At 42.2% G+C, this 26,079-nt stretch overlaps 1 protein-coding gene across 11 annotated transcripts in view; it reads left to right on the forward strand.

Annotated features, from left to right (window-relative positions):
- camkk1a (calcium/calmodulin-dependent protein kinase kinase 1, alpha a) overlaps window positions 1-22,475 on the forward strand; it is a 263,571-nt gene extending 241,096 nt beyond the window's left edge. For 10 of the 11 annotated variants that reach the window (XM_072589306.1, XM_072589312.1, XM_072589304.1 and 7 more), the window contains 2 exons: window positions 7,245-7,292; window positions 16,459-22,475. In XM_072589306.1, coding sequence (XP_072445407.1) covers window positions 7,245-7,292; window positions 16,459-16,531 — 121 coding nt within the window. In that variant the 3' untranslated portion in view covers window positions 16,532-22,475. The remainder of the gene's footprint in view (window positions 1-7,244; window positions 7,293-16,458) is intronic. The other variant, XM_072589313.1, reaches the window with a different exon arrangement.
- The last annotated feature ends 3,604 nt before the right edge of the window (window positions 22,476-26,079 follow it).

Consider the following 26,079-nt stretch of genomic DNA (forward strand, 5'->3'; position numbering starts at 1 on the left):
GGGCTTTTTCCCAAAACGTCGATTCACCTGCTCCTCGGATGCTGCGTGACCTGCTGTGCTTTTCCAGCACCACACTCTGGAAACTTACATTGTTGTTGCTAGAGTGTCAGAGGTTGAGGGGTGACCTGATAGAAGTATATAAAATGAGAGGCATGGATAGTGTGGATTGTCAGTGTATTTTGACCATGGTGGAAATGTCAAATACTAGGGGACATAACTTTAAGGTGAAGGAGGAAAGCTTACAGGAGATGTGCGAGGCGAGTTCTCCTTATACAGAGGATAGTAGGTGCCCAGAACATGTTGCTAGGGGAGGTGTAGAAGCAGATATGATGGCAACATGTAAAAGATTTAGACACATGAACAGGTAGAGAGTATTTTGGATAAGGATATTGTGCGGGTAGAAAGTATTAGTTTAGAATGGCATCAGTGTTGGCTCAGTTGTGGTGGACCAAAGGGCTTGATCCTGTGCTTTACTGTTCTATGTCCTATGTCCGATGTCCTATGATTAGAAAATTGAATGAGCCTGGCCAGGTGATGGAAGTCTTAGTGGGGGAGTATTTTGGGAGCTGTAATGATAATTCTACAAGTTTTAAGATAGTTTTGGATGAGGATAAATCTAGTTATTGGGTGAAAATGCGAAACTGGGGCACAGCTAATTAGAACAGTATTAGACAGGAACTGGAGAAATGAGATTGGGGAGGCTGTTTGAGGGTAAATCCACATCTTTTAAAGGCCAGTTGATGAGAGTTCAGGACTAGCATGTAGGTCTGTGACCAGTGGTGTTCTGCATGGATCTGATGGGACCTACAATACATATAAATGATTTGGATGAAAATGTAGATGGTCTGATTTGTAAATATGTAGAAGACACAAAAAACTGTGAGGAAGGTTGTTAAAGTATACAGAGGGTGTAGATCAGTTGGAAATTTGGGTGAAGAAATTACAGATGGCTTTTAATCCGGATAAGTGTGAGGCGATGGATTTTGGATGGTCAAATGTAAAAGGAAAGTAGACAGAAAATGACAGGATTCTTGGGAGCTTTGATATACAAAGAGATCTTGGGTTTCAAGTCCACAGCTACTGGAAAATGGCAACTCCAATGGAGAAGTCAGTTAAAAATAGGTGTATGGTCTGCTTGCCTTTAATCAGTGGGGGCACTGAGTATAAACATTGGCAAGTCATTCTTGCAGCTATGTAAAACTTTGGATCGGCCACATTTGGAGTGTTGTGTGCAGTTCTGGTTGTCACACTATAGGAAGGGTTTGTACGTGTTGAAGAGAGTGTAAAAGAAATTTACCAGGATGTTGCCTGGATTGGAGTGTATTAGCTACAAGGAGAGATTAGGCACACTGGAGCTTCAGAGGCTGAGGGGTGACTTGATAGAAGTATATAAAATGAAAGGCATCGATAGGGCAGATAGTCGGAGTATTTTTCCTAGGGTGGAAATGTCAAATACTAGAGGGCATAAGGTGAGGGAGGAAAAGTTTAAAGGAGATGTGCGAGACGAGTTTTTTACACAAAGAGTAGTGGGTGCCAGGAAAATGCTGCCAGGGAGATATAGAAGCAGATATTATAGCAACATGTGTAAGAATTTAGACAGACACATGAACAGGCAGAGAATAGAGGGATAGGGACCACGTGCAGATAGAAGGGATTAGTTTTGAATGGTGTCAATGTTAGAACATGGTGGGCTGAAGGGCCTGATCCTGTGCTGTACAATTCTATATTCCATGATTAGAAAATTGTCAATGTAACATATTATTCTAAAAAGGAGGGAGACAAAATACTGATAACTATATGCAACTATAGCTACAGTTTAATGTCTGTCATTGGGAAAATGTTAAGATTCTACTATAATAGCAGAGCGTTTAGAGATACTTAATGTGATCAAGCAGAACCAGCATGGCTTCATGAAGGGGAAATCATGTCTGACAAATTTACTCGATTTCTTTGAGGAGGTAACAAACAGGATAGATATCGATGAAGCAGTTGATTTAATATTTAGATTTTCAGAAGACATTTGATAAGGTACCACACATTGGGCTAATTGATAAGATAAGAGTCCGTGGTGTTGGAGCTAGTAGATTAGCATAGATACTCAATGGGATAACTAATAGAAGACAGAGTTGAACTAAGCAGGGATATGGAATTCAGTGTGAGCAAATGCGAGATCTTGCACTTTGGAAAAAAGAATACAAGCATGGACTACTTTCTAAATGGTGAGAAAATTCATAAAGCCAAAGTACAAAGGGATCTGGGAGTGCTAGTCGAGGATTCTCTAAAGGTAAACATACAGGTTGAGTCCATGATATTCCTGAAGAAGGGCTGATGCCCGAAACGTCGATTCTCCTGTTCCTTGGATGCTGCCTGACCTGCTGCACTTTTCCAGCAACACATTTTCAGTTCTGAGTCCATGATTAAGAAAGCGAATGCAATGTTGTCATTTATCTCAAGAGGGTTGGAATACAAAAGCACAGTTGTGCAACTGAGACTTTATAAAGCTCTGGTTAGGCCCCATTTGGAGTACTGTGTCCAGTTTTGGTCCCCACACCTCAGAAAGGACATACTGGCACTGGAGCATGTCCAGCGGAGATTCACATGGATGATCTCTGGAATGGTAGGTCTAACATATGAGGAACGGCTGAGGATCCTGGGATTGTATTCATTGGAGTTTAGAAGATTAAGGGGAGATCTAATAGAAACTTACAAGATAGTACATGGCTTGGAAAGGGTGGACGTTAGGAAATTGTTTCCGTTAGGTGAGGAGACTAGGACTTGTGGGCACAGCCTTAGAATTAGAGGGGGTAAATTCAGAACAGAAATGCAGAGACATTTCTTCAGCCAGAGAGTGGTGGGCCTGTGGAATTCATTGCCGTAGAGTGCAGTGGAGGCCGGGACGCTAAATGTCTTCAGGGCAGAGATTGATAAATTCTTGATGTCACAAGGAATTAAGGGTTATGTGGAGAATGCAGGTAAGTGGAGTTGAAATGCCCATCAGCCATGATTGAATGGCGGAGTGGACTCGATGGGCCGAATGGCCTTACTTCCACTCCTATGTCTTATGGTCTTATGGATATCAGGTCGAAGAGTCTGGTGCTGGAAAGGCACAGCCAGTCAGGCAGCATCTGAGGAGCAGGAGAGTTAACATTTCAAGTATAAGCTCTCCATCAGGAATGAGGGGGTGGACCAAGGGGGCTAAAAGATAAACGGGAGAGGTGTGAGGCTGGGGTGGGGGGCAGAAGGTAGCTAGGAATGCGATAGGTAGATGAAGGAGGGGGTGAAGGTGATAGGTCGGAGCAGATCAGCGAGAATGAAGATGGACAGTAGGACAGTTCAAGAGGGCAGTGCCAAGTTGGAAGGTTGACTCTGGGATAAGGTCGGGGAGGGCAAATGGGAAAACTGGTGAAATCTACATTGATTCCGTGTGGTTGGAGGGTCCTAAAGCAGAAGATGAGGCATCAGGTGGCGAGACCTTGGCCGTGTAGGAGGCCCAGTACTTGCATGTCCTTGGCAGGGGCGGGGGTAGTGGGTATTTTCAGGATCACATATTGTAACTAGTAGAGTTACAAGTAACCAGTTACAAGTGGAGTTCCGCAGGGATCAGTTCTGGGTCCTCTGCTGTTTGTAATTTTTATTAATGACTTGGATGAGGGAGTCGAAGGGTGGGTCAGTAAATTTGCAGATGATATGAAGATTGGTGGAGTTGTGGACAGTGAGGAGGGCATTTGTCATTTGCAAAGGGACTTAGATATGATGCAGAGCTGGGCTGAGGAGTGGCAGATGGAGTTCAACCCTGCCAAGTGTGAGGTTGTCCATTTTGGAAGAACAAATAAGAATGCGGAATATAGGGTTAATGGTAGGGTTCTTAGTCAGGTGGAGGAACAGAGGGATCTTGGGGTCTATGTACATAGATCTTTGAAGGTTGCCACTTAGGTGGATAGAGTTTGTAAGAAGGCCCATGGTGTATTATCGTTCATTAGCAGAGGGATTGAATTCAAGAGTCATGAAGTGATGTTGCAGCTGTACAGGACTTTGGTTAGGCCACATTTTGAGCACTGTGTGCAGTTCTGGTCGCCTCACTTTAGGAAAGATGTGGAAGCTTTAGAGAGGGTGCAGAGAAGATTTACCAGGATGTTGCCTGGAATGGAGAATAGGTCATACGAGGATAGGTTGAGAGTTCTCGGCCTTTTCTCGTTGGAACGGCGAAGGATGAGGGGTGACTTGATAGAGGTTTATAAGATGATCAGAGGAATAGATAGAGTAGACAGTCAGAAACTTTTTCCCCTGGTACAACAGAGTGTTACAAGGGGACATAAATTTAAGGTGAAGGGTGGAAGGTATAGGGGAGATGTCAGGGGAGGGTTCTTTACCCAGAGAGTGGTGGGGGCATGGAATGCGCTGCCCGTGGGAGTGGTAGAGTCAGAATCATTGGTGACCTTTAAGCGGCATTTAGATAGGTACATGGATGGGTGCTTAATCTAGGATAGAAGTTCGGCACAACATCGTGGGCCGAAGGGCCTGTTCTGTGCTGTATTATTCTATGTTCTATGTTCTGGAGTGCTACAGGGATCAGTGCTGGGGTCACAATTATTCACAGCATATAACGTTGATTCTCCTGCTCCTCAGATGCTGTGCTTTTCCAGCATCACACTCTCAACTCTGATCTCAGGCAACTGCAGTCCTCACTTTCTCCTAGCAAGTGTACTATTGTCAGGTTTGCAAATGACACAAAAATAGATGAAAAGGCAAGTGGTAAGAGTGACACAAACAGTCTATAGAGAGATATAAATAGGTTAAACGAGTGGGCAAAGACCTGGCAGACGGAATATAATCTGGGAAAGTCAGAAGTTCTGCACTTTGCCAGGAAGAATAGATGGGCTGAATAATAGTTAGATGCAGAAAGGTGCGGTATAAAGTGATTTGGAGATCTTTGTACATGGATCACAAAAAGCAAGCATTCAAGTTCCATGGGTTATAGGAAAGTCTTTATCCAAAAGGAAAGGTATATAAAAATAGCATTTCTTGATAGAACTATACAAGGCACTACTAAAACTACATCTGAATCTTGTGAACGGTTTAGCCCTATTATCTAAGGGGAAGATTCCATTAGATTGGAAGGTAGCAAATGTAACTCATTTATTCAAAAATGAGGGAGACCGAAAGTAGAAAGCTACAGATTTCTTAGCTTAACATCTGTTTTCGGGAAAATATGGGAAGATGGCTATGTCAAGTTTCAATTGGATGGCACATTGGAAATCAAGCTCCACTATTCCTGAAATAAACACAGAAATTAAATCTTTTAAAGAAATACATATCTTGTTGATAGGCAAAGGACCTTTGTCATCAATACTTGGTCCCGAGACTTCAAATCTGCTTCAAATTAACCAAACCTTGATCCCAATTTGTCTACACATTGCTGGAACCCACAGCAGGGTTCCAAACTATCTGATTTTCAAATCCAGGTAATTAATAAAAAACATAAACAAAGTTTCTGTGTTTAACAAAAAAACTCACTGTTTATAACAGGTCATTAGATTCCACTCATAAGTAAACAATTAAACCAAGTTAAATAAACTCTACAAATTTAAACTCAAAATGCCTTTTATACACATAGATAGATAACATCATAAGGAAAAAAAACAAAGACAGAGGGAAAACAGGGAAAACAGTTCCATCATCTTTGTTCATAAGATCTATTGAGATGGTTCTTGCTGAGCCAAAAGGTCCTCCTCAACCATTTTCTGAATGCTTCCACTGGTTTGCAAAAGGCGCAGGGTGGCTGTTTCACCTATGAAAGGTCTCTGACCTATCTGATTCTAAGTCACAGCTTGCAGCATCTGCTGAAGGAAAGATAAGCTGGTTTTTATCAGGTTTAAGGTGGCATACTTCAGAGAACAGAGAGATTTTTTTTGTGCTGGTTTCCCTTCTGGTTTGACTAGCTTCTCTGTCTTGCTCACACCCAAGCTATTCACCTACCTGACAACCAATCATCTTGTTGTTGGCAGGCAGAGGATGTTTATTATTAATACTTGATCCCTAGTCCACAAACCAGTTTCAAATGTAACCCCTTGCCCCTAATTTGTCTGTACATTGCTGGAACCCACAGCTACACAAACAGGTTTTACAAAATACACCAAATTCCTTACTTTCAAAACACAAAGCCATCCTTGTAAATCACTCAGTTTCCTTCTAGTTGGGAAGATGAAATAAATGATGTAACACAAGGATCGGTGCTAGCACCTCAATCATTTATAATTTATATAAATGATTTTGATGAAGGGACAAATGACATTTATTGATGACGCCAAGATAGATGGGAGAGTAAGTTTTGAAGAGTTCACAGAGAGGCCACAATAAGATTACTTGAGGTGAGGTGAAGGGGTAAAGACCTGACAACTGGAAAATGGGAGCTGGGAAAATATGAATCGTCCATTTTAGAAAGAAGAATAAAAACACAAAGTCAGGTTGAGACCTTTGGAAAAGCATTGAGAGTTTCCGATTATGGTAGTATCATGATTGTGAATGATTAATCTAGACAGAGCACCACCTCCCATGTGGTTAGACACCAAGACTGATGGATCAGGGGATTGTAACCTTCCTTTAATTAAATAGGGAAATGTTCAAAGTGATGGGAGAATTTCACTTATCCCACATTGCCTTTTTCCTCAAAGGCAGACGTGTTAGTTCAGAGCTCATTCTTTGGAGCACCAGTAGCAGTGGCACAGTAAGGTAAATGAACACAACTCTCCTGAGAGCACATTGTCTCAGGAGGCTGGAGCTGAGACCAAAGCATTATCAGCCTGGATTCTGGTGCTTTTTAAAAGTGTATTCCACTTCCAGGATAGGAATATGCCCATTCTCAATCAGGCGTCCTTATGGACATGTTCAACAGTAAAATAAGAAATTGCTGGAAAAATTCTCAGTAGGTCTGGCAGCATCTCTGAAGAGAAAGCAGAGTTATTGTTTCAGATCCAGAGACCTTTCTTAAGAACAGTCTTCTGTTCATGTTTTGAGGAAGGGTCACTGAACCTGAAACATTAACTCTGTTTTCTCTCCAAAGATGTTGCCAGACTTTCTGGGTTTTTCCACCAATTTCTGATTTTGTTTCTAATTTCCAGTATCCTAATTTCTTTGGTTTTCCTTTGGACATATCCACTGTTGATTTCTGCTTCTACCCAATATTTTTTTCTTTTTATGTATTCACTGTATTTTCCTTTATTTCTTCATTTTTCTGACCCTTACAGTGACAAGACTATGTTTCTGAATTCCTCAAAAAGGCATCCTTCATTAAGGTAATGTATGTGTGTGTGTGTGTGTGTTGTTGGTCTTACCAAATCTCATACCATTAACTGGTTCCATCCGCTAAAGGGGAAGTCAGGCTTGTGCAGTTTATTAGATCAGGAAGGTCAACCATTGAGATTGCAATTCCAGGAATCTTAGATAATGTATGGATCTCCCAGAATTATGCATTTTATTGGTCAAGGCTTTGAGTATAGGAGTTGGGAGGTCATATTGCAGCTGTACGGGACATTGGTTAGGCTACTATTGGAATACTGCATCCAAGTTTCACAAATATGTTGTTAAACTTAAAAGAGTGTTGAAAAGATTTACAAGGATGTTGCTGGGATTGGAGGGTTTGAGCTACAGGGAGAGACTGAATAGGCTGGGGCTATTTTCCCGGGAGCGCTGGAGATTGAGGGGTGACCTTATAGAGCTTTATAAAATCATGAGGGGCGTGGATAGGGTAAAAGCCAGGGTCTTTCTCCCAGGGTAGGTGAGTCCAAAACTAGAGGGCACAGGGCAACATTTTTACACAGAAAGTGGTGCGTGCATGGAATGAGTTGTCAGAGGAAGTGGTGGAAGCTGGTACAATTAAACATTTTAAAGGCATTTGGATCAGTACGTGAATATAAACGGTTTAGAGGGATATGGGCAAATTGCTGGGACTAGATTTATAGGCTGTCTGGTCAGCATGGATGAGTTGGACTGAGCGGTGTGTTTCTGTGCTGTATAACTCTATGACCTTTTACTGATGTTTCTAAGATTCAATGTGGCTTCAGGATGGACAGTTTTGTCATTCCAACCTGGCCGTGTTCCCCAGCCCTATTTGGGATACAAGAGAAAACTCTGTGGGGCTACCTAAGGAATTCCAGCCAGCACATGACTCTTAAACCCAGCAGCCCTCCACTTGTTTAGATTAGGCTTGGCTTCCATGATTTCAACAGGCCTGGATTATCTGACAGGACCAAAGTAATCAATCCCAGAAGACATTGATTTTCTATGACTGCTGACAGTACTTCTGCTGAGGGAATAACTTTTAAAAAAATTTTGTCTTCATCCCTTGAAGGACCTTTGTTTCCCCCTGTTGAAACAAAGGCTTTTGCTCTGATTTCCCTGTGGAAATGGACCCTCAGTTTAGGTCTCTCTGCTAAGGCTTTGAGGTGAGGGTCTCTCACTTCCGTTATTAAAGGAACACTGTCCCAGAGTATGGCCAGTCACCTAGCCATTCAGTGACCAAGACACTCAACCCACCAGGAACTCAGCAATTGTAGAGTCCATTGCTTAAAAACAATAGGTCATATTCAAATTACGACCTGTGGAATATGTTACCAGACAATCCTTTATGCAGGTCTGTTTAAGGGGCTTAAAGAGGTAATTATCTGTATTTTTGGTGAGAGAGGGGACCAAAATTAAATGCTTGCTGTACTGGGAATTAGGCAGTAATCATTAGAGGGCCACCACTGAAATACAAGCTTTCAACTAAAGAATAAATGTTCCTGAGAAGATGGGAAACAGCAAGGAAAAACCAATAAAACCGGTCTGACTCATCTCATATACTTCAAAACAGGCTCATTACAACCTGTATACTGTGTACGGTTCTGGTCTCCCTCCTATCAGAATGATATTGTGAAACTTGAGAGGGTTCAGGAAAGATTTACAAGGATGTTGCTAGGGTTGGAGAGTTTGAGCTATTGGGAGAGGCTGAATAAGCTGAGGCTGTTTTCCCTGGAACATCAGAAGCTAAGGGATGACTTTATAGAGATTTATAAAATCATGAGGGGAATGGATAAGTCTTTTCCCTGGGATGGGGGAAGTCCAGAACTAGAGAGCATAGGTTTAGGGGAAAAATGTAAAAGGGAACTAAGAGGCAAGTTTTTCATACAGAGGTAGTGCGTGTATGGGCTGAGCTGCCAGAGGATGTGGTGGAGGCTGGTACAATTACAACATTTAAAAGGCATCTGGATGGGATTATGAATAGGAAGGGTTTAACATAGAACACCTAGAACAGAGAACACTTACCATGTGGAAACAGGCCATTTGGCCCAACAAGTCCACACCGACCCTCCGAAGAATATCCCTCCTAGATTCATGCCCTTAACCTATAACCCTACATTTCCAATGGCTAATGCACCTAATCTACACATCCCTGAACACTATGGAAAATTTAGCATAGCCAATTCATCTAAACTGTAAATCCTTGGGCTGTGGGAGGAAACCGGAGCACTCAGAGGAAACCCATGCAGGCACAGGGAGTACGTGCAAACTCCACACAGACAGTCGTCCAAGACTGGAATCGTACCTGGGACCCTGGCGTTGTAAGGCAGCAGTGCCGGTTTAGAGGGATAGGGACCAAGTGCTGGCAAATAGGACTAGATTTATTTAGGATATCTGGTCAGCATGGACGAGTTGGATGGAAGAGTCTGTTTACGTACTGTATATCTTTACGACTCTATTTACCAGGAAGTTGCCAGGATTGGAGGGTTTGAGTTATAAGAAAAGGCTGGATAAGCTGAAACTTTTTTCATTGAAGCGTACAAGGTTGAGGGGTGACCTTACAGAGATTTATAAAATATGTGTGGCACAGATATGGTCTTCTAGCAAAGATATTTTCCCTCAAGGTGGGGGAGTTCAAAAATAGGAGAATTATTTTTAAGGTAAGAAGGAAAATATTTAAAAGTAACATGAGGAGCAACTAATTCACACAGAAGGTGGTGCATGTATGGAGTGAACTGCCAGAGGAAGTGGTACTTTTAAAAGACATTTGGATCGGTACATGAATAGGAAAGGTTTTGAGAGATATGGGTCAAACGCAGGCAAGTGGGGCTAGTTTAGCTTGAGAAACCTGGTCAGCATGGGTGAGTTGGACCAAACTATGTGACTCCATGACTTTATAAGAACAGGGAACTCATTTGCAAATAATACTGATATTTTTCATGGTTTTTCTCATTAAGTCATTCTGTCTCTACCCTCCCCTCGGACTTATCTTCCACCAGTTGCTGATAAGGCATTGGGCCAAATTTCATTCTGTCTAATACCTACCACGTACTGACAGTTCAAACACTGGAGGTCCAGTTTCACATTGATCTTGCACTGACAAGTCCAAGGTTGTTTCTGTTTTCAAAAAATTGGTTTTATTATTAAAATTTATAAACATAAACAATCACAAAACCATTTGACTTAATATTACAGAATTTACAAGAATTGTCCTCGTACAGCACATTCCACCCTATGCAATTTTAATAATCTTATAATTTAAAATGTTTCACAGCCCAAGGGTAAAACTTTTCAAATTGGAAGTTACAGAAAGTGCACTTGATTTACAATGTACATTCGTTGAACGATTCTTAGTCCCATCCAGCCCCTCTGTGAACTATGGCTGAAAGGCCTTAAACAGTTACCTTTTCCCATTGCCCCTATGCAGGGGATGTCCCAAGCTTCAGTCTAGCCCTCAACACATGGTCCTGGACCTTGAAATGTGCCCATCAGCAACACTGGGTCAAGCACAAACTTTACACCAGACATTTAGATAAGTACATGAATAGGAAAGTTTGGAGGGATATGGGCCAGGAGCAGGCAGATGGGACCAGTTTAATTTGGGATTATGTTTGGCATGGACTGTTTAGACTGAAGAGTCTGTTTCTATGCTCTATGACTCTGTTACTCTGACCCTAAGACCATCAAATCTTGGACAGACCAAAAAACATCTTTCCCGAAGCTAATGGTCCTCCAGGAAGTTGAAGTTTGATTTAGTGTGTTCCCCTGGGAAACAGCCTGTAGAGCACAGAATCTTGTGGCACAGACACTGCAGGGGGTGACCCATGGGTGAACTCTGCAAAGACACATTCCACAAGGAGGATAAGTAACCTCGAGGCCAGTATGTGGATGGGCTTTCTCACTGCCAACCAAGCTCCATCTTGCTCTTGTTTGTAATTTCTGATGATGAGGCATTCTACCAAATGACTGTTACAGTCTGCTCATTTGATAGGACCTACCATGTCCTTTTGCTGCAGGACCTTGTGTATATTCTGTGCTGATGATCACTTCTCATTGAAATTTGTGCTGAGATTTTAACAAGTCTGTGACCAGGGGCCTGTAAATTTTTATCCTGTTGACGTTTATTCTCATTTCCTACTTTTTATACTCACCAGAAGGTTTGCAGATGAAGTTTCTCTTTTTCTTATGTGCTATGTTTCCTGACTTCCACTTGAATTCAAACTGCACATCGCTAATGAAGCATTTCGCACACATTTCTTGATAGAACCCTGTGTGCTACAAACTGACTGATTTGACTTGTAAAACAATTTAACTGTGACTACTCTTTCAAACTTAACATTTTACACTTATTTAGTGTCACTAAAACAGCACAGGGTGCTTCAGACAAATATAATCTGACAGAAGAAGACACAAAAACAAGGCAGAAATTATTAGGACAGTTGGCCAAGAGCTGTATCATAGAGGCTGATTTTAGGGTGTTCTTTTTGAGAGACGCAGATAGAATGAGAGATCATTTTGGAGGAAATTCCGAGATAAGGGCCTAGACACATTAAGGCTCGGCCATCCGTAGTGAAACAAAAAAAGGTTAGAATCATGGCAGAGATCTTAGTTTGAGGAATGAAATGGTCTTGGAGGATTGTGGGACTGCATTGTGTATTGTGTGGAGTTTTGGTTTTATCTGACAAAGGATACCTTGGCTGTGGAGGGAGTCTGGGATAGCAGGACTGATGTTTGAAGGGAGACTGGGTCAGTTAGGACTATATTCACTGGAGTTTTGAAGATTGGGGGTGGGGTGGGAGGATTAATCTCATAGAAATCTGTCAAATTCTTTCAGGGTAAATGCAGGATGTTCCTGATGACAGGGTGTCTAAATCCAAGAATCACAGTTTAATGATACATGATAGACCACTTAGACTAAGATGAGAAAATAAATTCCTCAAGAGTGGTGAACGTATGGAATTCTCTGCCACAGAAAGCAATTGAAACCGAAGCATTAAATGGTTTCAAGGAGGAGTTAGATATTGTTCTTAAGGCTACAGGGATCAAAGGATATAGGAGACAGTGGGAAGAGTACTGAGTTGGATGATCAGCTGTGATCATATTGAATGGAGGAGCAGACATAAAGGGTCAAAAGCTTACTTCTGTTCCTATTTTTTACATTTCTATGCTTGATGTTACAGAGGTAGGGAGGAGTGAGAACATGGTAGGGATTGAAAACAAAGATGAAAGTTTTAAAATCAGGGTATTGATGACTCAGAGTGATAGGAAGTGAGAACTGCAGATGCTGGAGATCAGAATTGAGAGTGTGGTGCTGGAAAAGCACAGCGGGTCAGGCAGCATCCGAGGAGCAGAACAATTGATGTTTTGGGCAAAAGCCCTACCTGACGAATGGCTTATGCCCGAAATGTCGATTCTCCTGCTCCTCGGACGCTGCCTGACCTGCTGTGCTTTTCCAGCACCACACTCACATTGACTCCCAGTCATTATTAGTTGAAAGTCAGTGAACACAGAGGTGCGTGGGGAATGAGTCGAAGAATTCTGAATTACCTCACTTTGATGATAGGTAGAGATTAGTTTTCTTTCTCTTATTATTATTCTGCTGGCTCTTTAACTAGCTGGTTTTGTAATTGCACGCCTTGAAGTATGAGACACTTTAGCAGCTCAGTCTGATATTGTATGGCTCAGCAACAGAAGAAAATCAGCGTGGAGTGATCTGATTAACAAACTGGGCATCGGGGAGGGAGAGGATGATGATTATGGGGCAATCTGATTAGCATAATTAAATAGGGGTGAGTAAACAGAGCTAACACAAGCCTGCCCCTTGATACCATCTGTTGAAAGAGAGGCAAGTATTGGAAAACAGAGAGATAAACAAACACTGATCATAATAATACAATTAGACAGTATGAGCACAGGGCTGCTAAAACACTGGATTTCAGGAAATGTGTTTTTGGAACTATTGGCCTTAAATTGCAGCGAACAAAATGAGAAAGTGGATCATAGGGTCAAGCTGCAAACCAGAATAAAATGCCTTTAGTGTGTCAGTGCTAAGCTGTCAGAGGTGCAGTTGTTTGAAATGAGGTTCCATCTGCCCTCTCTGATGGATGCAAAAAATCCCACAACAGTTTGAAAAATACCCAGGGAGTTCGCCTGGTACCCTGACAGTATTTATCCATCAATCAATCCTAAAGCAGATTATTGGCCATTACCTCTATGCTGTTTGTGGGAGCTTACTGTGTCTATATTGACTGTCACATTTTCTGCATTTGACCATTGACTGTGATTCAATAAGCACTTCAGTAGCTGCCCAGCACTTTGAGATAGCCTGAGATAGTAATGGTGCTTTATAAAAGCAATTCTTTGCTTTTTGCTAAATTGGGAATGAGTGTGTCATGTACAGAAGCAAAAATCTGTGCAAAGAAAAGACTAAAAAAGAAGTTTAAAGGAAAGCTAAGAAAGATACTCTCAGTTTTAAGGAAGTCTTAGCAAAATCAGCAAGCAACAATGATAGGAGATTGCAGAGAGGTTAGAGTAATAAATGAAAAGAATCATTAAACTTTAGTTGGGAAAGCCTGAATGTTAATATTCAAACTCAGGTACTGCTATTAATTGCTGAGGTGTACAACATGTTATGAAGTGGTTGGAGCTGCTAAAATCTCCAGTCAGATGGATGATGAATCACCCATCACTAACACTACTCACCCTGTTCTCACGTTCTGATTGTACTATATTACCGAGCATGCAAGTTACTCAACTGAAGTCCTGCAACTCCAGGAGTTGGCACTGCAACATCCAGACATAAGGGGAATGGAGGAGCCCTATTACTGATCTGAGCCGTCCACTGATATGTACCTTTTTTGAGCTGGTATTTGACTAGGTTTGTGGATGATTATAGGCTCCAATTCTTCCAGTTGTAACTGTATTTCCCATATATTGAGCAAGTTTCCTTACACTTGAAGACCAACATGAGCCATTATTACATATGATGACCACTATTTGTGTGTAGAAGAACTTCATGATAGCCATGTTATATTGATCATCTGCGAGTTTAAGCATGCCATATTTTGTTTTCCTCTAACAGTTTCAGTATTTTAGTTGTATCTCTGTAGAAGGTCACTTCTTGTGGGAGCCGCATTTCAAGGCTGGAGAGCTAAATCTTCATACATTTTCCTCATTTCTCAATCCCATGTGGGCCACAGGTGTGGAGTTATGGCAGAGGAATGTGTAGTGTAGCAGGAGTGTAGGGGGATATGGGCAAAGTGTTGTGGAGGTATGAGGAAAGGTATGTGGATGAATATTTGCGCATGATTTGGGTGGGATGATTTGGAGAATGTGGATCGGACTATTGGGAAGTGTGGTGTCATAATCCCAAGATTTACATCTTGCAATTACAGTTCCACAGAAGACAAATGAGATATTTTGTTACATATTCTTAAAGATCTGTATTTGGTGTTGGTGACTGTTAGAAAAATGGCCCCCTCACTTTGCTGAGCAGCAGGAACTGGGGCTCCATCTTGGGCTGTTATTGCAGCCATCATCCCTATGGCTTAAGGATGAATGCTTTACCCCCATGAGCTTCCAGTCAATGAGAAATCTGGCACATTAGCAGGCTCAACAGCACCACCAGTATCAATGGCCATTGCTGGGACTGCACCTAAGGTTGCACACAGATGGAAGTACACACACTCCAGTGAAACCAGGGCTGATCATCCACTGAAGGTAGAAACCACATTGCAGTATGCACATGCATTGCCCCTAGAAGTCCATTCCTTGGCTAAGAAGTGCCTGGAAAGAAGGCCTATAAACCTGGAAGCCACCAGGGTTTATTTGATGGTCTGCCACTCTGTGCCATGAGCCCAATTGGCTCCAGATAGATGGGAAGTCTTCTTCCATTCCTGTCATTAGCAACATGGTATGGGGGTGGGGTCGAAGACATGCACCATACACTATCTCTAAGGCCATTTTAGAAACCCATCTGTCACCCAGCTGATCCTCAAAAGGCTAAGAAAACCCAATGCAGTGTGAGAGAGACACATAGCATAGACACCCACAAGTTGTTGAAGTTCAGAAACATGCAGCTTGCACACCTTTGCACTTTCTGAACTGCACATTTGACCCATGCATGACTTTACCTTGGATTTGTGTTTGCAGTGCAGTGATGAGCGTGCTGGGGTGCGGTGATGAGCGTGCTGGGATGCGGTGATGAGCGTGCTGGGGTGCAGTGATGAGTGTGCTGGGTGCAGGATGATTGTGAGTGTATAGGAGGCTGGTTAACAGGCCTGCCTCCCCTCCCCATTGCACCAGCTCAACTTTCAACCCTAGTTAAAGTTCCCCTAAACTGCATCCTTCATGCTGCATCTGACAAGTCACATCAGGACCCCTCACATCTTACATGTCATCTCAACCCCTCAGATCCCACATACAATCTCCATGCCCCCATATATCCTCCATAGTCATTCACCCAGTATCCATTATATAGAGTGCTGAGGAACCATGCAGAAGGATTGGGAATTCTGCTGGAAGACCTTGAAACAAAATGTATTGGGCATACTTAGCCAAGTTGCTGGTGGCTTGGGCCCAGCCACTTACTGATATTGTCACTCAAACTAAGGGTGGTTGTATGTATCTTCCTGCTGAATTGGCAATGATTCCCCTGTATCTGGAACAGAGGCATGTTATTGGGATGGAGCAGCGATGATTTTGCATCTAGCTGCATGACATCTCAACAGGGATTGTCTGAGGTTGCAATGGGTACCTGAATTTGAGAGCCTTTCATCATCCTTTGTTTCACTTAGACATCCCTTCCTACCCTGGAGCACGGGGCAGCCCTTGTGCACTGATATCCATCCAATGGGCTTTTGAGTCACCCATCCATCTTTGCACAGGGCGAGATCATTACAACGATTCCTCCATTCCCCACCAAAGAATGGACTGAGTAGCTGGTGGGGAGAAGTTCACCATTCCACCCCTGCCTGAGGCATGTATCCCCCTGGAAATCAAGCCAGTATTCTGAGATGGGAGCTTTGGTCTCCCTTTGCTGGGGCTGTCTGGAAATGGGATTGGAACCCCACACCTTCACACTCTGTGGCTGGAACGCATGACTGAGTCCTCCTCAAACTCGGCACGTGCAAATTAAGAGAAAATTTGAACTGGAATGTACATTTCTTTTCTCTCCACTTGCAGAAAGGAGAGCAATGGGGACGCAGGGAAGGAGATGGACCTGCCAGATGTTTGCGAGGATGAAGCAATTTCCTGAGTGCCCTGAGCATGTGCATGCTATGTTCGGTCTGGCGCACCCTGCTATTTGACCTATCTTTGCTCAGCTCACGAAAAATCACTTCCACCTGCAAGTGTCATTCCTCACGGCTGTCACCAACCAAAGTATCTGAGGAGAAGAAGAGAGATTCACGCCATCCAGCCCATGTCGACATAACAAGACCACAGAGAAATACTTTGGATTCCTGCTTTACAGATTGCCTTGCCAAGCAAAACATCAGATAGGGTTTGTAAATAGCAAGTTTGTATTGTCAAAGATCAGACTGTTTATCATCCAATCAACCCATCATTGCCCATTTGTCATGTGAACTATTGTTGGGCTTTGTTAGGCTGCTGGATTCCAACCACAAATGACCATGTTTCATACATCTGCATTGAACCATTCAGTGGGTCTTCAGGTACTTTCACTGTAGTGAAGAATAACATGGAAACTTGGTTTGGATAGACTGTGCAATTTGTCATTTACCAACCGACATGTATCAACTGTGTGTCGTAAACCTTGTGGTCTTATGTAACCGAAATGCAGACATTTCCCTTTATTCCCTGCAGACTAATGCACTACTGGCAGGGCACTTCAGAGCTGTGGTATTTAACATTCCAAAGATTAATGTCTCTGAAGTCACTCTTTAATTAATAATGTATAACATTAGTGATTAACCAAGCAAGCATCATGGTAACAGGTAAATGGCCATAAATAAGTTAGTCTTTTAATTATTTCGCTTGTTCAGTGATTGATTGGCACCATTCCCTGCTCTCTCACTTAGGGCTACATATCTGCAAAAGGTAGACATTTCAGTCATGATAATCGGTAGGGTTTTGGGCCTAATCCAGGGTTGTGCAATCACTTATCCAGTCAGAGTTCAAGGGCTCATGTGGAGAAGCCTGTAATTCTTCATTTTATCATGGAATGTTGGTGCCTTTGACAAGGTCCATCCCTAGTTTCCCCTTGTTATTGAGTGGCATGCTAAGCCCATTTCACAGGGCAATTCAGAGTCAACCACAGAGTTTTCAGCTGCATGGAGTCACATGGCATAACAGTCACATGGGAAACAAGCATATAGTGTACAGGCACACAACATACAGTATGCATCTATGACAAGTTTACAATCACACAACATGCAGTAATGTGGCATACAGTCACCAGTCATAAAGCATGGGCTCATGCAGTTTGCAGGAATAGCATATGGTCGCAGAGCGCAGTATCACACCATACAGCTATACAATTTACAGTCACACAACATAAAAGAGTTTACAGTTTTCTGCCACACAGTTTACAATTAGACATTTTGCACTTAATACACCCTATTGTAACACAGTTTATAATCATGCAGCTATGGTTACATGATTTATAGTTGCATAGTACCAACTGTTAGCATTGACCATCTAAGTTTCCAATTTTTAAACAAATATCTCCTGAGAAAATGTTTACTGTGATCTGTCAATATGATCCTACATTCACCGTTGGCTATGTGAAATGTGAAACGTTGTCTTTAAAATATTGGGTTCATCAATGTTAAATTTGACCAATTAATTTTATTGTTAAAGGTGAGTATTAAGGTATAGTGATGTATTTGATTGGTCAGTGATGTGTGCTTCTGAATTAAAAGAGCAACTGATGTGTTTTCTGAAGGTGGTCATTGTTACAGGTTTTAGTACCAACCAGAGGAAACCAAATAGCACATTTAATTGTCTGTCTTACACTTCAAGGGGTTTTCGATTGCTGCTCACCCCAGAGTAGGGAGCGAAGGATAGTACAGAAGAAAAGCAGAAGGCCATTCATCCCTTTGAGAAAGTTAGATCATAAATGATGTTCACCTCAATTCCATTTCACTGGCCTTTGCACCATATTGATACCCTTACCCACTAACCCCAAACAAGATGAAAGCTGTTCCTGAAGTTAATCTCCGGGGCAGTGAATTCCATACCTTTACTACTTCACCCATTCCCCGCTCACCTCTGTATTCACTGACCCACATTGACTCCCAATCAATCAACTAGGAGAAAGTGAGGACTGCAGATGCTGGAGATCAGAGCTTAAAAATGTGTTGCTGGAAAAGCGCAGCAGGTCAGGCAGCATCCAAGGAACAGGAGAATCGACATTTCGGGCATAAGCTTTTCCAGCAACACATTTTAAAGTCCCAATCTATCAATATGATCATGGCTGATCGTCCAACTCAGTACCCTTTTTCTGCTTTCTCCCCATACCCTTTGATGTCTTTAGCCTGAAGAATTGTATTTAACTCCTTAAAAACATTCAATGTTCTGTGACAGAGAATTCCACAGCTCCTCATCAGAGTCCCAAATGGCCCACCCCAAATCAATAGACTGTGACCCTTGGTTCTGCACTCCCCAGTGATCAAGCACATCCTTCATGCAGTTATCCTGTAAGAATGTTACAGGTTTCTCTGAAATTCTGCCCTCCCCCCACCCCAACCATTCCTCTAAACTCTTTTAAATATAGTCCAAATCAATCCACTCTCTTTCCTTACATCAGTTTTGCCACCCCAGGAATCAGTCTTCTTGCACTCAGAACATCTCTCCTCAGATGAGGAGACCAAAACTGCACACAACACTCCAATTGTGATCTCATCAAGCCCATACACAATTGTAGTAAGAAATGAGTGTACAAGAATCAGTTTCAAGATTAAAATAAAGCTTTCTATTCCTTTATCATTGTAATAGTTTGCACTGATCATGATAAGGGAAAATAGAGTGGGCGAAAATTAATTGTCAGAACTCTGTTTGACTTCTATGAATCCATTGACCTTTTCATAAACATTACTGACCAACTTAAACAAAGGAGCTACTGAGGTTGCATTATAATTGTGTGGGGTCAGATTTTCATTCAGGCTACCAGGCACGAAAGAGAAGCTGTATTTAAACTCAGGTGGTGTTTCCCTAGTCAGTAATGATTAATGTTTTGCCAATGAGGTTAATAAGAAAGTACAGCCTCCCACTAAGATGATTGTCATTCAAGGTACTTCAATATAAGTAATGTCATGATGCATTCAGGTAAAATGTCATAGCTCCAGAAAACACCATTGATGTTTTCCTCACTTCTAAAGCGATTTATTGACTTTTTTGCTCTGCAAATTAAGCTTTCTATTGAAAATCTACCCTCAAACTATCTCTTGGGTTAAAGTAAGGGCTGGTATCGCTCCCCACCCTGAATATCTGTCTGTGAACAGAGTTGCATCGAGTATAATTACCATCACCGTGCATTACCTGCACATGACATATTTGTCCAGTAGATACGTAATTATTTTGTGACCTGCAAGACTTTGACCAAGAGTTGCAAGTAGCTCTTATAAAATCACCACTGAGAATCATAAGCTGCAATTCTGTGTATACTATCGTTAGGAATAGATGGTAGAGGTGGAAGTAGTGGGTTAAAGCAGCGGGCAGCATATGTGGAAACTGAGCATTACCTCGCAGTAATGACATTTCTGCACATAGGGTCATTGAGATGTAGCACTGCACCCTCACTCTTACTAGTCTGCAGGCTACCTGTTCATCATTGGTCACCAACTCAGACCTTATAGCCACATTCTCCAAGTGGGATTGTGAGCTAGAAGTTCACAAGCTCAGATAAAGCAGTGGTCACTCTGACCTAATCATAATCTCAGAGAGGAACATCAATAAAATAAAACAGTAATACTTAGAAATGAACATACTGACTGTACTGGAGCTCCATTTTGTGACATACAACATGAGTCAGACCAGTATATGCCATTTGCAAGTTCACAAGCTTGACTGACTTTTTCTTCTGGGACAACTGTACTCTTGCTTTAACAAGCCCCTGCTCTCTCTCAGTCCCCACTCCCTGCTCTCTCTTAGTCCCCACTCCCCGCTCTCTCTCTCTGTCCCCACTCCCCACTCTCTCTTAGTCCCCACTCCCTGCTCTCTCTCTCTCTCTCTGTCCCCACTCCCCACTCTCTCTTAGTCCCCACTCCCTGCTCTCTCTCTCTCTCTGTCCCCACTCCCCACTCTCTCTCTCTCTGTCCCCACTCCCCACTCTCTCTCTCTGTCCCCACTCCCCGCTCTCTCTCAGTCCCCATTCCCCACTTTCTCTATCAGTCCTCACTCCCTGCTCTCTCTCAACCCCTGCTCCCTGCTCTTTCAGATTTTTTTATGGAGTCATACAGCATGGAAAGAGAGTCTTAAATTCAACTAGTTCATGCCGACCATAATCCCAAACTAAACTTGTCTCACCTGCCTGTGCTTGGCCCATATCCTTCAAACATTTCTTATTCATGTAGTTATCTAAATGCCTTTTCAACATTGTAACTGCACCCACATCTACCACTTCGTCTGGAGGTCCATTCCACACACAAACTATTCTCTCTGTAAAGAAATTGCCCCTCATGTCTTTTTTAAACCTTTCTCCTCTCACCTTAAAAATATGTTTCATAGTCTTGAAATCCCTCGCCCTTGGAAAAATACATTTGCCATTCATCTTATCTATCCTTCATGATTTTGTACATTTCTATAAAGTCACTTCTCAACCACCTACACTCCAGTGAGAAAAGTTCCAGTCTATTCAGCCTCTCCTTATAACTCAAACTCTCCATTCCCAGCAACGTCCTGGTAAATCGCTTCTGAATTTTCTCCAGCTTAATAATATCCTTCCTATAACAGTTAGTTACAGTTCTCTGCTGATCACAACAAATTTTAAATTCTGTTTGGTTGGTGACATTCAAGGTCAGGTGATAAGAACAAGTCAGCCAGGTTTCATAGTGAAAAACAAATAACAGATTTATTGCCAAAAAGTCAAATAAAAATGCAAAGATCATTGAAGAACAGTTTGGATTATGTAAGTGTGTATATATGTAATTTTTTGAAAAGGTTTATTATGCACACTGAGAGATGCAACGTTTTTGCACAGAGAGTGATTTGTATGTGGAATGAACTGCTAGAGAAAATGGTGGATGCAGGTACAGTTACAACATTTAAAAGTCATTTGGTTAAGTACACGAATAGGAACTGTTTGGAGGAATATGAGCCAAACCCAGGCAAATGGGACTAGTTTGGTTTGGGAACATGGTCGGCGTGGTCTAGTTGGACCGAAGGGTCTGTTTTCATGCTGTATGATTCTATCTCATTGAGCGGTTGCAGTAATTCTCTAGCTTTGAAATGGGGTCTCAGTGGGAACTAGGTTTGGAAGCACTGTTTCAGAGAAATGCACTGTGTTTGTTGTCCAAACATTGAATATGAGTAACTATCCAGTGAGAATTTCATCCTGGTTAAACATAAGAAAACCGCCAGATATGGTGTGAAGTTCCATCTATCTATATAGCAGCACCTATCAATAATGTGAATCTGTGTGTAACCCATCGCTGTGTTGTATAAGCTATAAACAGGAACTGGTGAACCAGGGTTGAATAGTTGACATGCATCCCTTTGAAATACAACACTAGCTGCTGATGCTACCAATGTTCTGCGATTGGGCTGGTTTGCATGTCTGCTGAGGCAAGAGGCTACGTAAAAGAACTTGCTCTCCTTGTGATCAGTGGAATTGAATTGCTACAAAGAATTTCCCATAGCCCTTTACCTTGTGAAGCACTCAGAGCATCAATATGTCATTCATTGATTGTGCTACTGCACTGCTATATCTATACTACATCGGCCTGAATTATTAATGTTAGTGTTTGCAGTGTCTAATGGATGTTAATAATGAATGTGCATTGTAGTAACTATAGTGAGTATATTTTACGCATGATTCTCAGTTTGGGGAGAGATGCAAATGTTACATTGTAAATATGTATCAATATAAAAGAGGATATTTTTTGCATGCTTTTATATTCTAGAAATAAGGTAATAAAGGGCTTCAGTAAGTTACTCATAATGAGCAATTATGGATTAAATGGTTTGGGTAACTGCATGATAAACAAAATTTTGTAAATTTATGATTCAATAAACCAGATTATATGACACATTCTGGTTAACATATATTATTTATTTATTTATTTTATTATTAAAGTGAAGTACAAGAATTTTTTATGTTTATTCACAGGATAAATGTAAAATCACTGTTGGGCTACTCTCTCATTAGAGAGCGATAACTACTGACCTGAGGGTCGGCACATCTGTGGGGGCAGGGGAAGAGGTTGAGAAGGAGAGTCCTTCATGGTAATCTCAGTGGTATGGGACTTGAACCCACACTGTTACCATCACTCTACATTGCAAACTGGCCAGCTGAGCTAACTGACATTGACTTGGCCAGCAGTGTTGCCCATCTCCAATTGCTTTGGACAAGGCGGTGGTGAGCTGCCTTCTTATGCCATTGCTGTCCATGTGCTGAAGGAGAGATCAAACTGTGAGCAGCGAACGCAGTAGACCAGATTGTGTGAAGTGCAGGTAAAGCACTGCTTCACCAGGAAGGTGTCTTTGGGCCCTTAGATACCGAGAATGCCTACACTTCAACAAAGGGACATGAAGCATAGACTGGGTGACTGCTTCACAAAACACTTGCACTGTGTCCACAAAAAAGATCCTGAACATCCAGCACACCACCCTGTTCCCTGGCCAACATCTCTGTCTCAGGTTTGCTGAGTGCTCCAGTGAAGCTCAATGCAAGTTAAAAGAACAGCACCTCATTTTCCACTTGGGGACCCTGCAGCTTTCCGGACTCAATATCAAGTTCAATATCTTTAGAGATTGAGCTCTCCCATGTCCTTACCCCGACCCCCACACATCAGGCCTTGTTATCACAGTCTGCGATGACACACAACCTATTGAAAGCCGCTAACATTAACAGCTGTTCACCCTCCTAGCCAGATCATTATCCACTCCTTTATCTGTCCATCTGTTCTCTATTTTTGGGCTCCATCCCCACTTATCATTTATACCTTACCCCCTCCCCCAACCCTATCTTCTGCTTATAAGTCAATATTTTCCTAGTTATCATCTGTTCTAAGGAAGGGTCAGTCAACCTAAAATGTTAACTGATTTATTTCCACAGATGCTGCCAGACCTGCTGAACTTTTCCAGCAATTTCTAGTTTTGTTTCCGATTTACAGCATCTGCAGTTCTTTTGTTTTTGTTCTCCAGATCTTGATCCATTTGAAAATGGACTGCTTCAATATCTGAGGAGCCACGAATGGTACTGAACATCGTACAACCATCAGCAAATATCCCCACTCCTGACCTTATAATGGTGGGGGGTGGGGGTGGGGGGGGTGGGGGGGGTGGTGGGGGGTGGGGGGGGGGGTAGGGGGGGGGGTGTGGAAGAGAATGGTCAGTGATGAAGTAGCTTGCAAATATTTAAGCTGCTCAAATGCCAGGCAATGACCATCTTCAATAAATGAGAATCTAACTAGCTCCTTATAATGTTACTGTCACTGACTCTCCCAATGTGAACATCCTGGAGTTACCATAAATTGAATTGGACTCCCCATGTAAATACTTTGGTTACAGGAGCAGGTCAAGAGGCTAGACATCCCGCAGTGACGAATTCACCTCCTGACTCCCCAGAGTCTGTCCATCATCTGCAAGGGACAAGTCAGATGTGTGATACCTCATTTGTCTGGGCAGGTAGAACTGCATCAACACTCAAGGAGTTCCATATCATCCAGAAAAGCCCTGGAACTCACTCCTGAACAGCATTGTGAGTGCACTTACAACATGCAGTGATTCAAGAGGATCGCTCAACAACATCTTCTCAACAATAATTACGGATGAGAAATAAATAAATCACGTGAATGAATAAAGAAAATTCAAGGCATAGATTCGGGTCAATGTAACTGACTGCAGACAGTAAACTATAAGACATGTTGGACTACATGGTTCTGTTAATTCTGAACCTCAGAATAAGTTAAGAGTGTGATCAATTGTGACATGACATCACAATAGTCAGGATTTGCTGCTATTGGTGATGAAACAGGGTTGGCTGGGTCAACAACTCCATGAATTCAGCAATTCCTAAATGGTACTCATCAGGTAGAAATTTCAAGCCCGTCTCATGTTAACTGCTCAATTCAAGGTTTGACATTATCTGAAACCTTCTCTCAGGCCTTGAATGTGAATAATCTTTTTATTTTCTGGCATTGGCTTGTCAGACAGTTTCTATTTCACGTTCAAACCCTGAGAGTCAAGCAAATGTGCTTCAATTCTGTCCTTCTCTAGAGGCTTGAGTTCGATCATTTGAGGTGATTTGTCAGCTGGTTGTGGAGGGTCGAGTGCACATCAATATTCCTCAGACCTGGATCCTCACTTTCCTTCACTTATTTCTCAGGAAGCTCGAGAAACCTTCTCCAGGAATTTGTCATGAATCTGGTAAACATTTGAGATGACCTGGTATGATTGGATACAGTGAAGTGTGGACAGTAGTGTCATTGGGGCTCTTTGGGAAGTGGTTTATCTGTACATTGCTTTGCCTTCTTTCTGGAGACGTAGGCATTGCTTTCAAGACCAGCATCTATTGCAGTTCCTGTTCCTACTACCCAGTTGAAGGTGTTGGTGAGCCTGTTGTCTATGAATCACTTCAGTCTTCATGCTGTTGACATGCCAGCAATGTTGGAAGGGAAGGAATTCTAGCATATCGACCCAGTACGATGAAAGGATGGTGTATTTTAAAGTTAGCAGCTTTTGTGGTGTTGGTGACAATGCGTTCTTGGTTGTCGTGTCACTGCATCACTACCTCCTTAGAACAAGGAAAAGGGAATTGCTAGAGAAAAGCCATTAAAGGCTAATGAACAAAGGAGGAATCAAGTCAGAGATTAACAATAATCAAACTGGAAAAGGCTTGAGGGGATGAATGGCCTCCTCTTGTTCCATTGTGCTTACTCACTACACGGCAGTGTTTTTCAAGATACATTTTAATTTTCATTTGAAATCCCCTATCATTTTTACTGCAGGTGACAGTGTCTGTGGTAAATCTGCCATCTCCTCAACTTTCAGTAAGAATCAGTGACTCTTGGATGTGACTGTTCCAAACAGGCCCAGTCCATTTTAAAATGGAAAGCCATTTCAGACCACTACTGGCCGGCTATTTCTGGGATTTTCCTGCTCTGTCATCATACCACCCTCTTCCAAAATCTCTCATCTCTTCCCAGAAGTCACTGATTCCATTCCCATCTGCCCTGTCACAGCCAGAACATCTCGAGCAGTGACTTACCCTCTTATTAGCTCTGCCAGGTGGCTGATAGAGAACCTAATTTCTTTCAATTCTAGCCCAGGACCCAACCAGAAGGTGGATCTGCCATTTGCTTCTATGTCCCAAACTGAAGATCGAACGAAAGGAAAACTGGCTTCTCCCTGTGTGGATTATTTCAATTGGGAAAAGACCTTCCATATTCAGAAATTAATGAGAGCAGAATTTTAGCATAAGCTAGCAACTATTTATTAGTCCCTACTAATCATAAGCTTGCAATATAACTATGGTAAATAGCTTTGTGGTGCTGCTGTTTGTTGCTCAAAATCTGAACACAATGATTTTCCTCTGCTTCAAGTGATTCACAGGATCTGTGGAGAATGAAATGGAACCAGAACTCCAAGCAGATGGATAACAAAACGTCTCAGCTTGTTATT

The sequence above is a fragment of the Chiloscyllium punctatum genome, chromosome 19, assembly GCF_047496795.1.
Source record: "Chiloscyllium punctatum isolate Juve2018m chromosome 19, sChiPun1.3, whole genome shotgun sequence".
Classification (NCBI taxonomy): domain Eukaryota; kingdom Metazoa; phylum Chordata; class Chondrichthyes; order Orectolobiformes; family Hemiscylliidae; genus Chiloscyllium; species Chiloscyllium punctatum.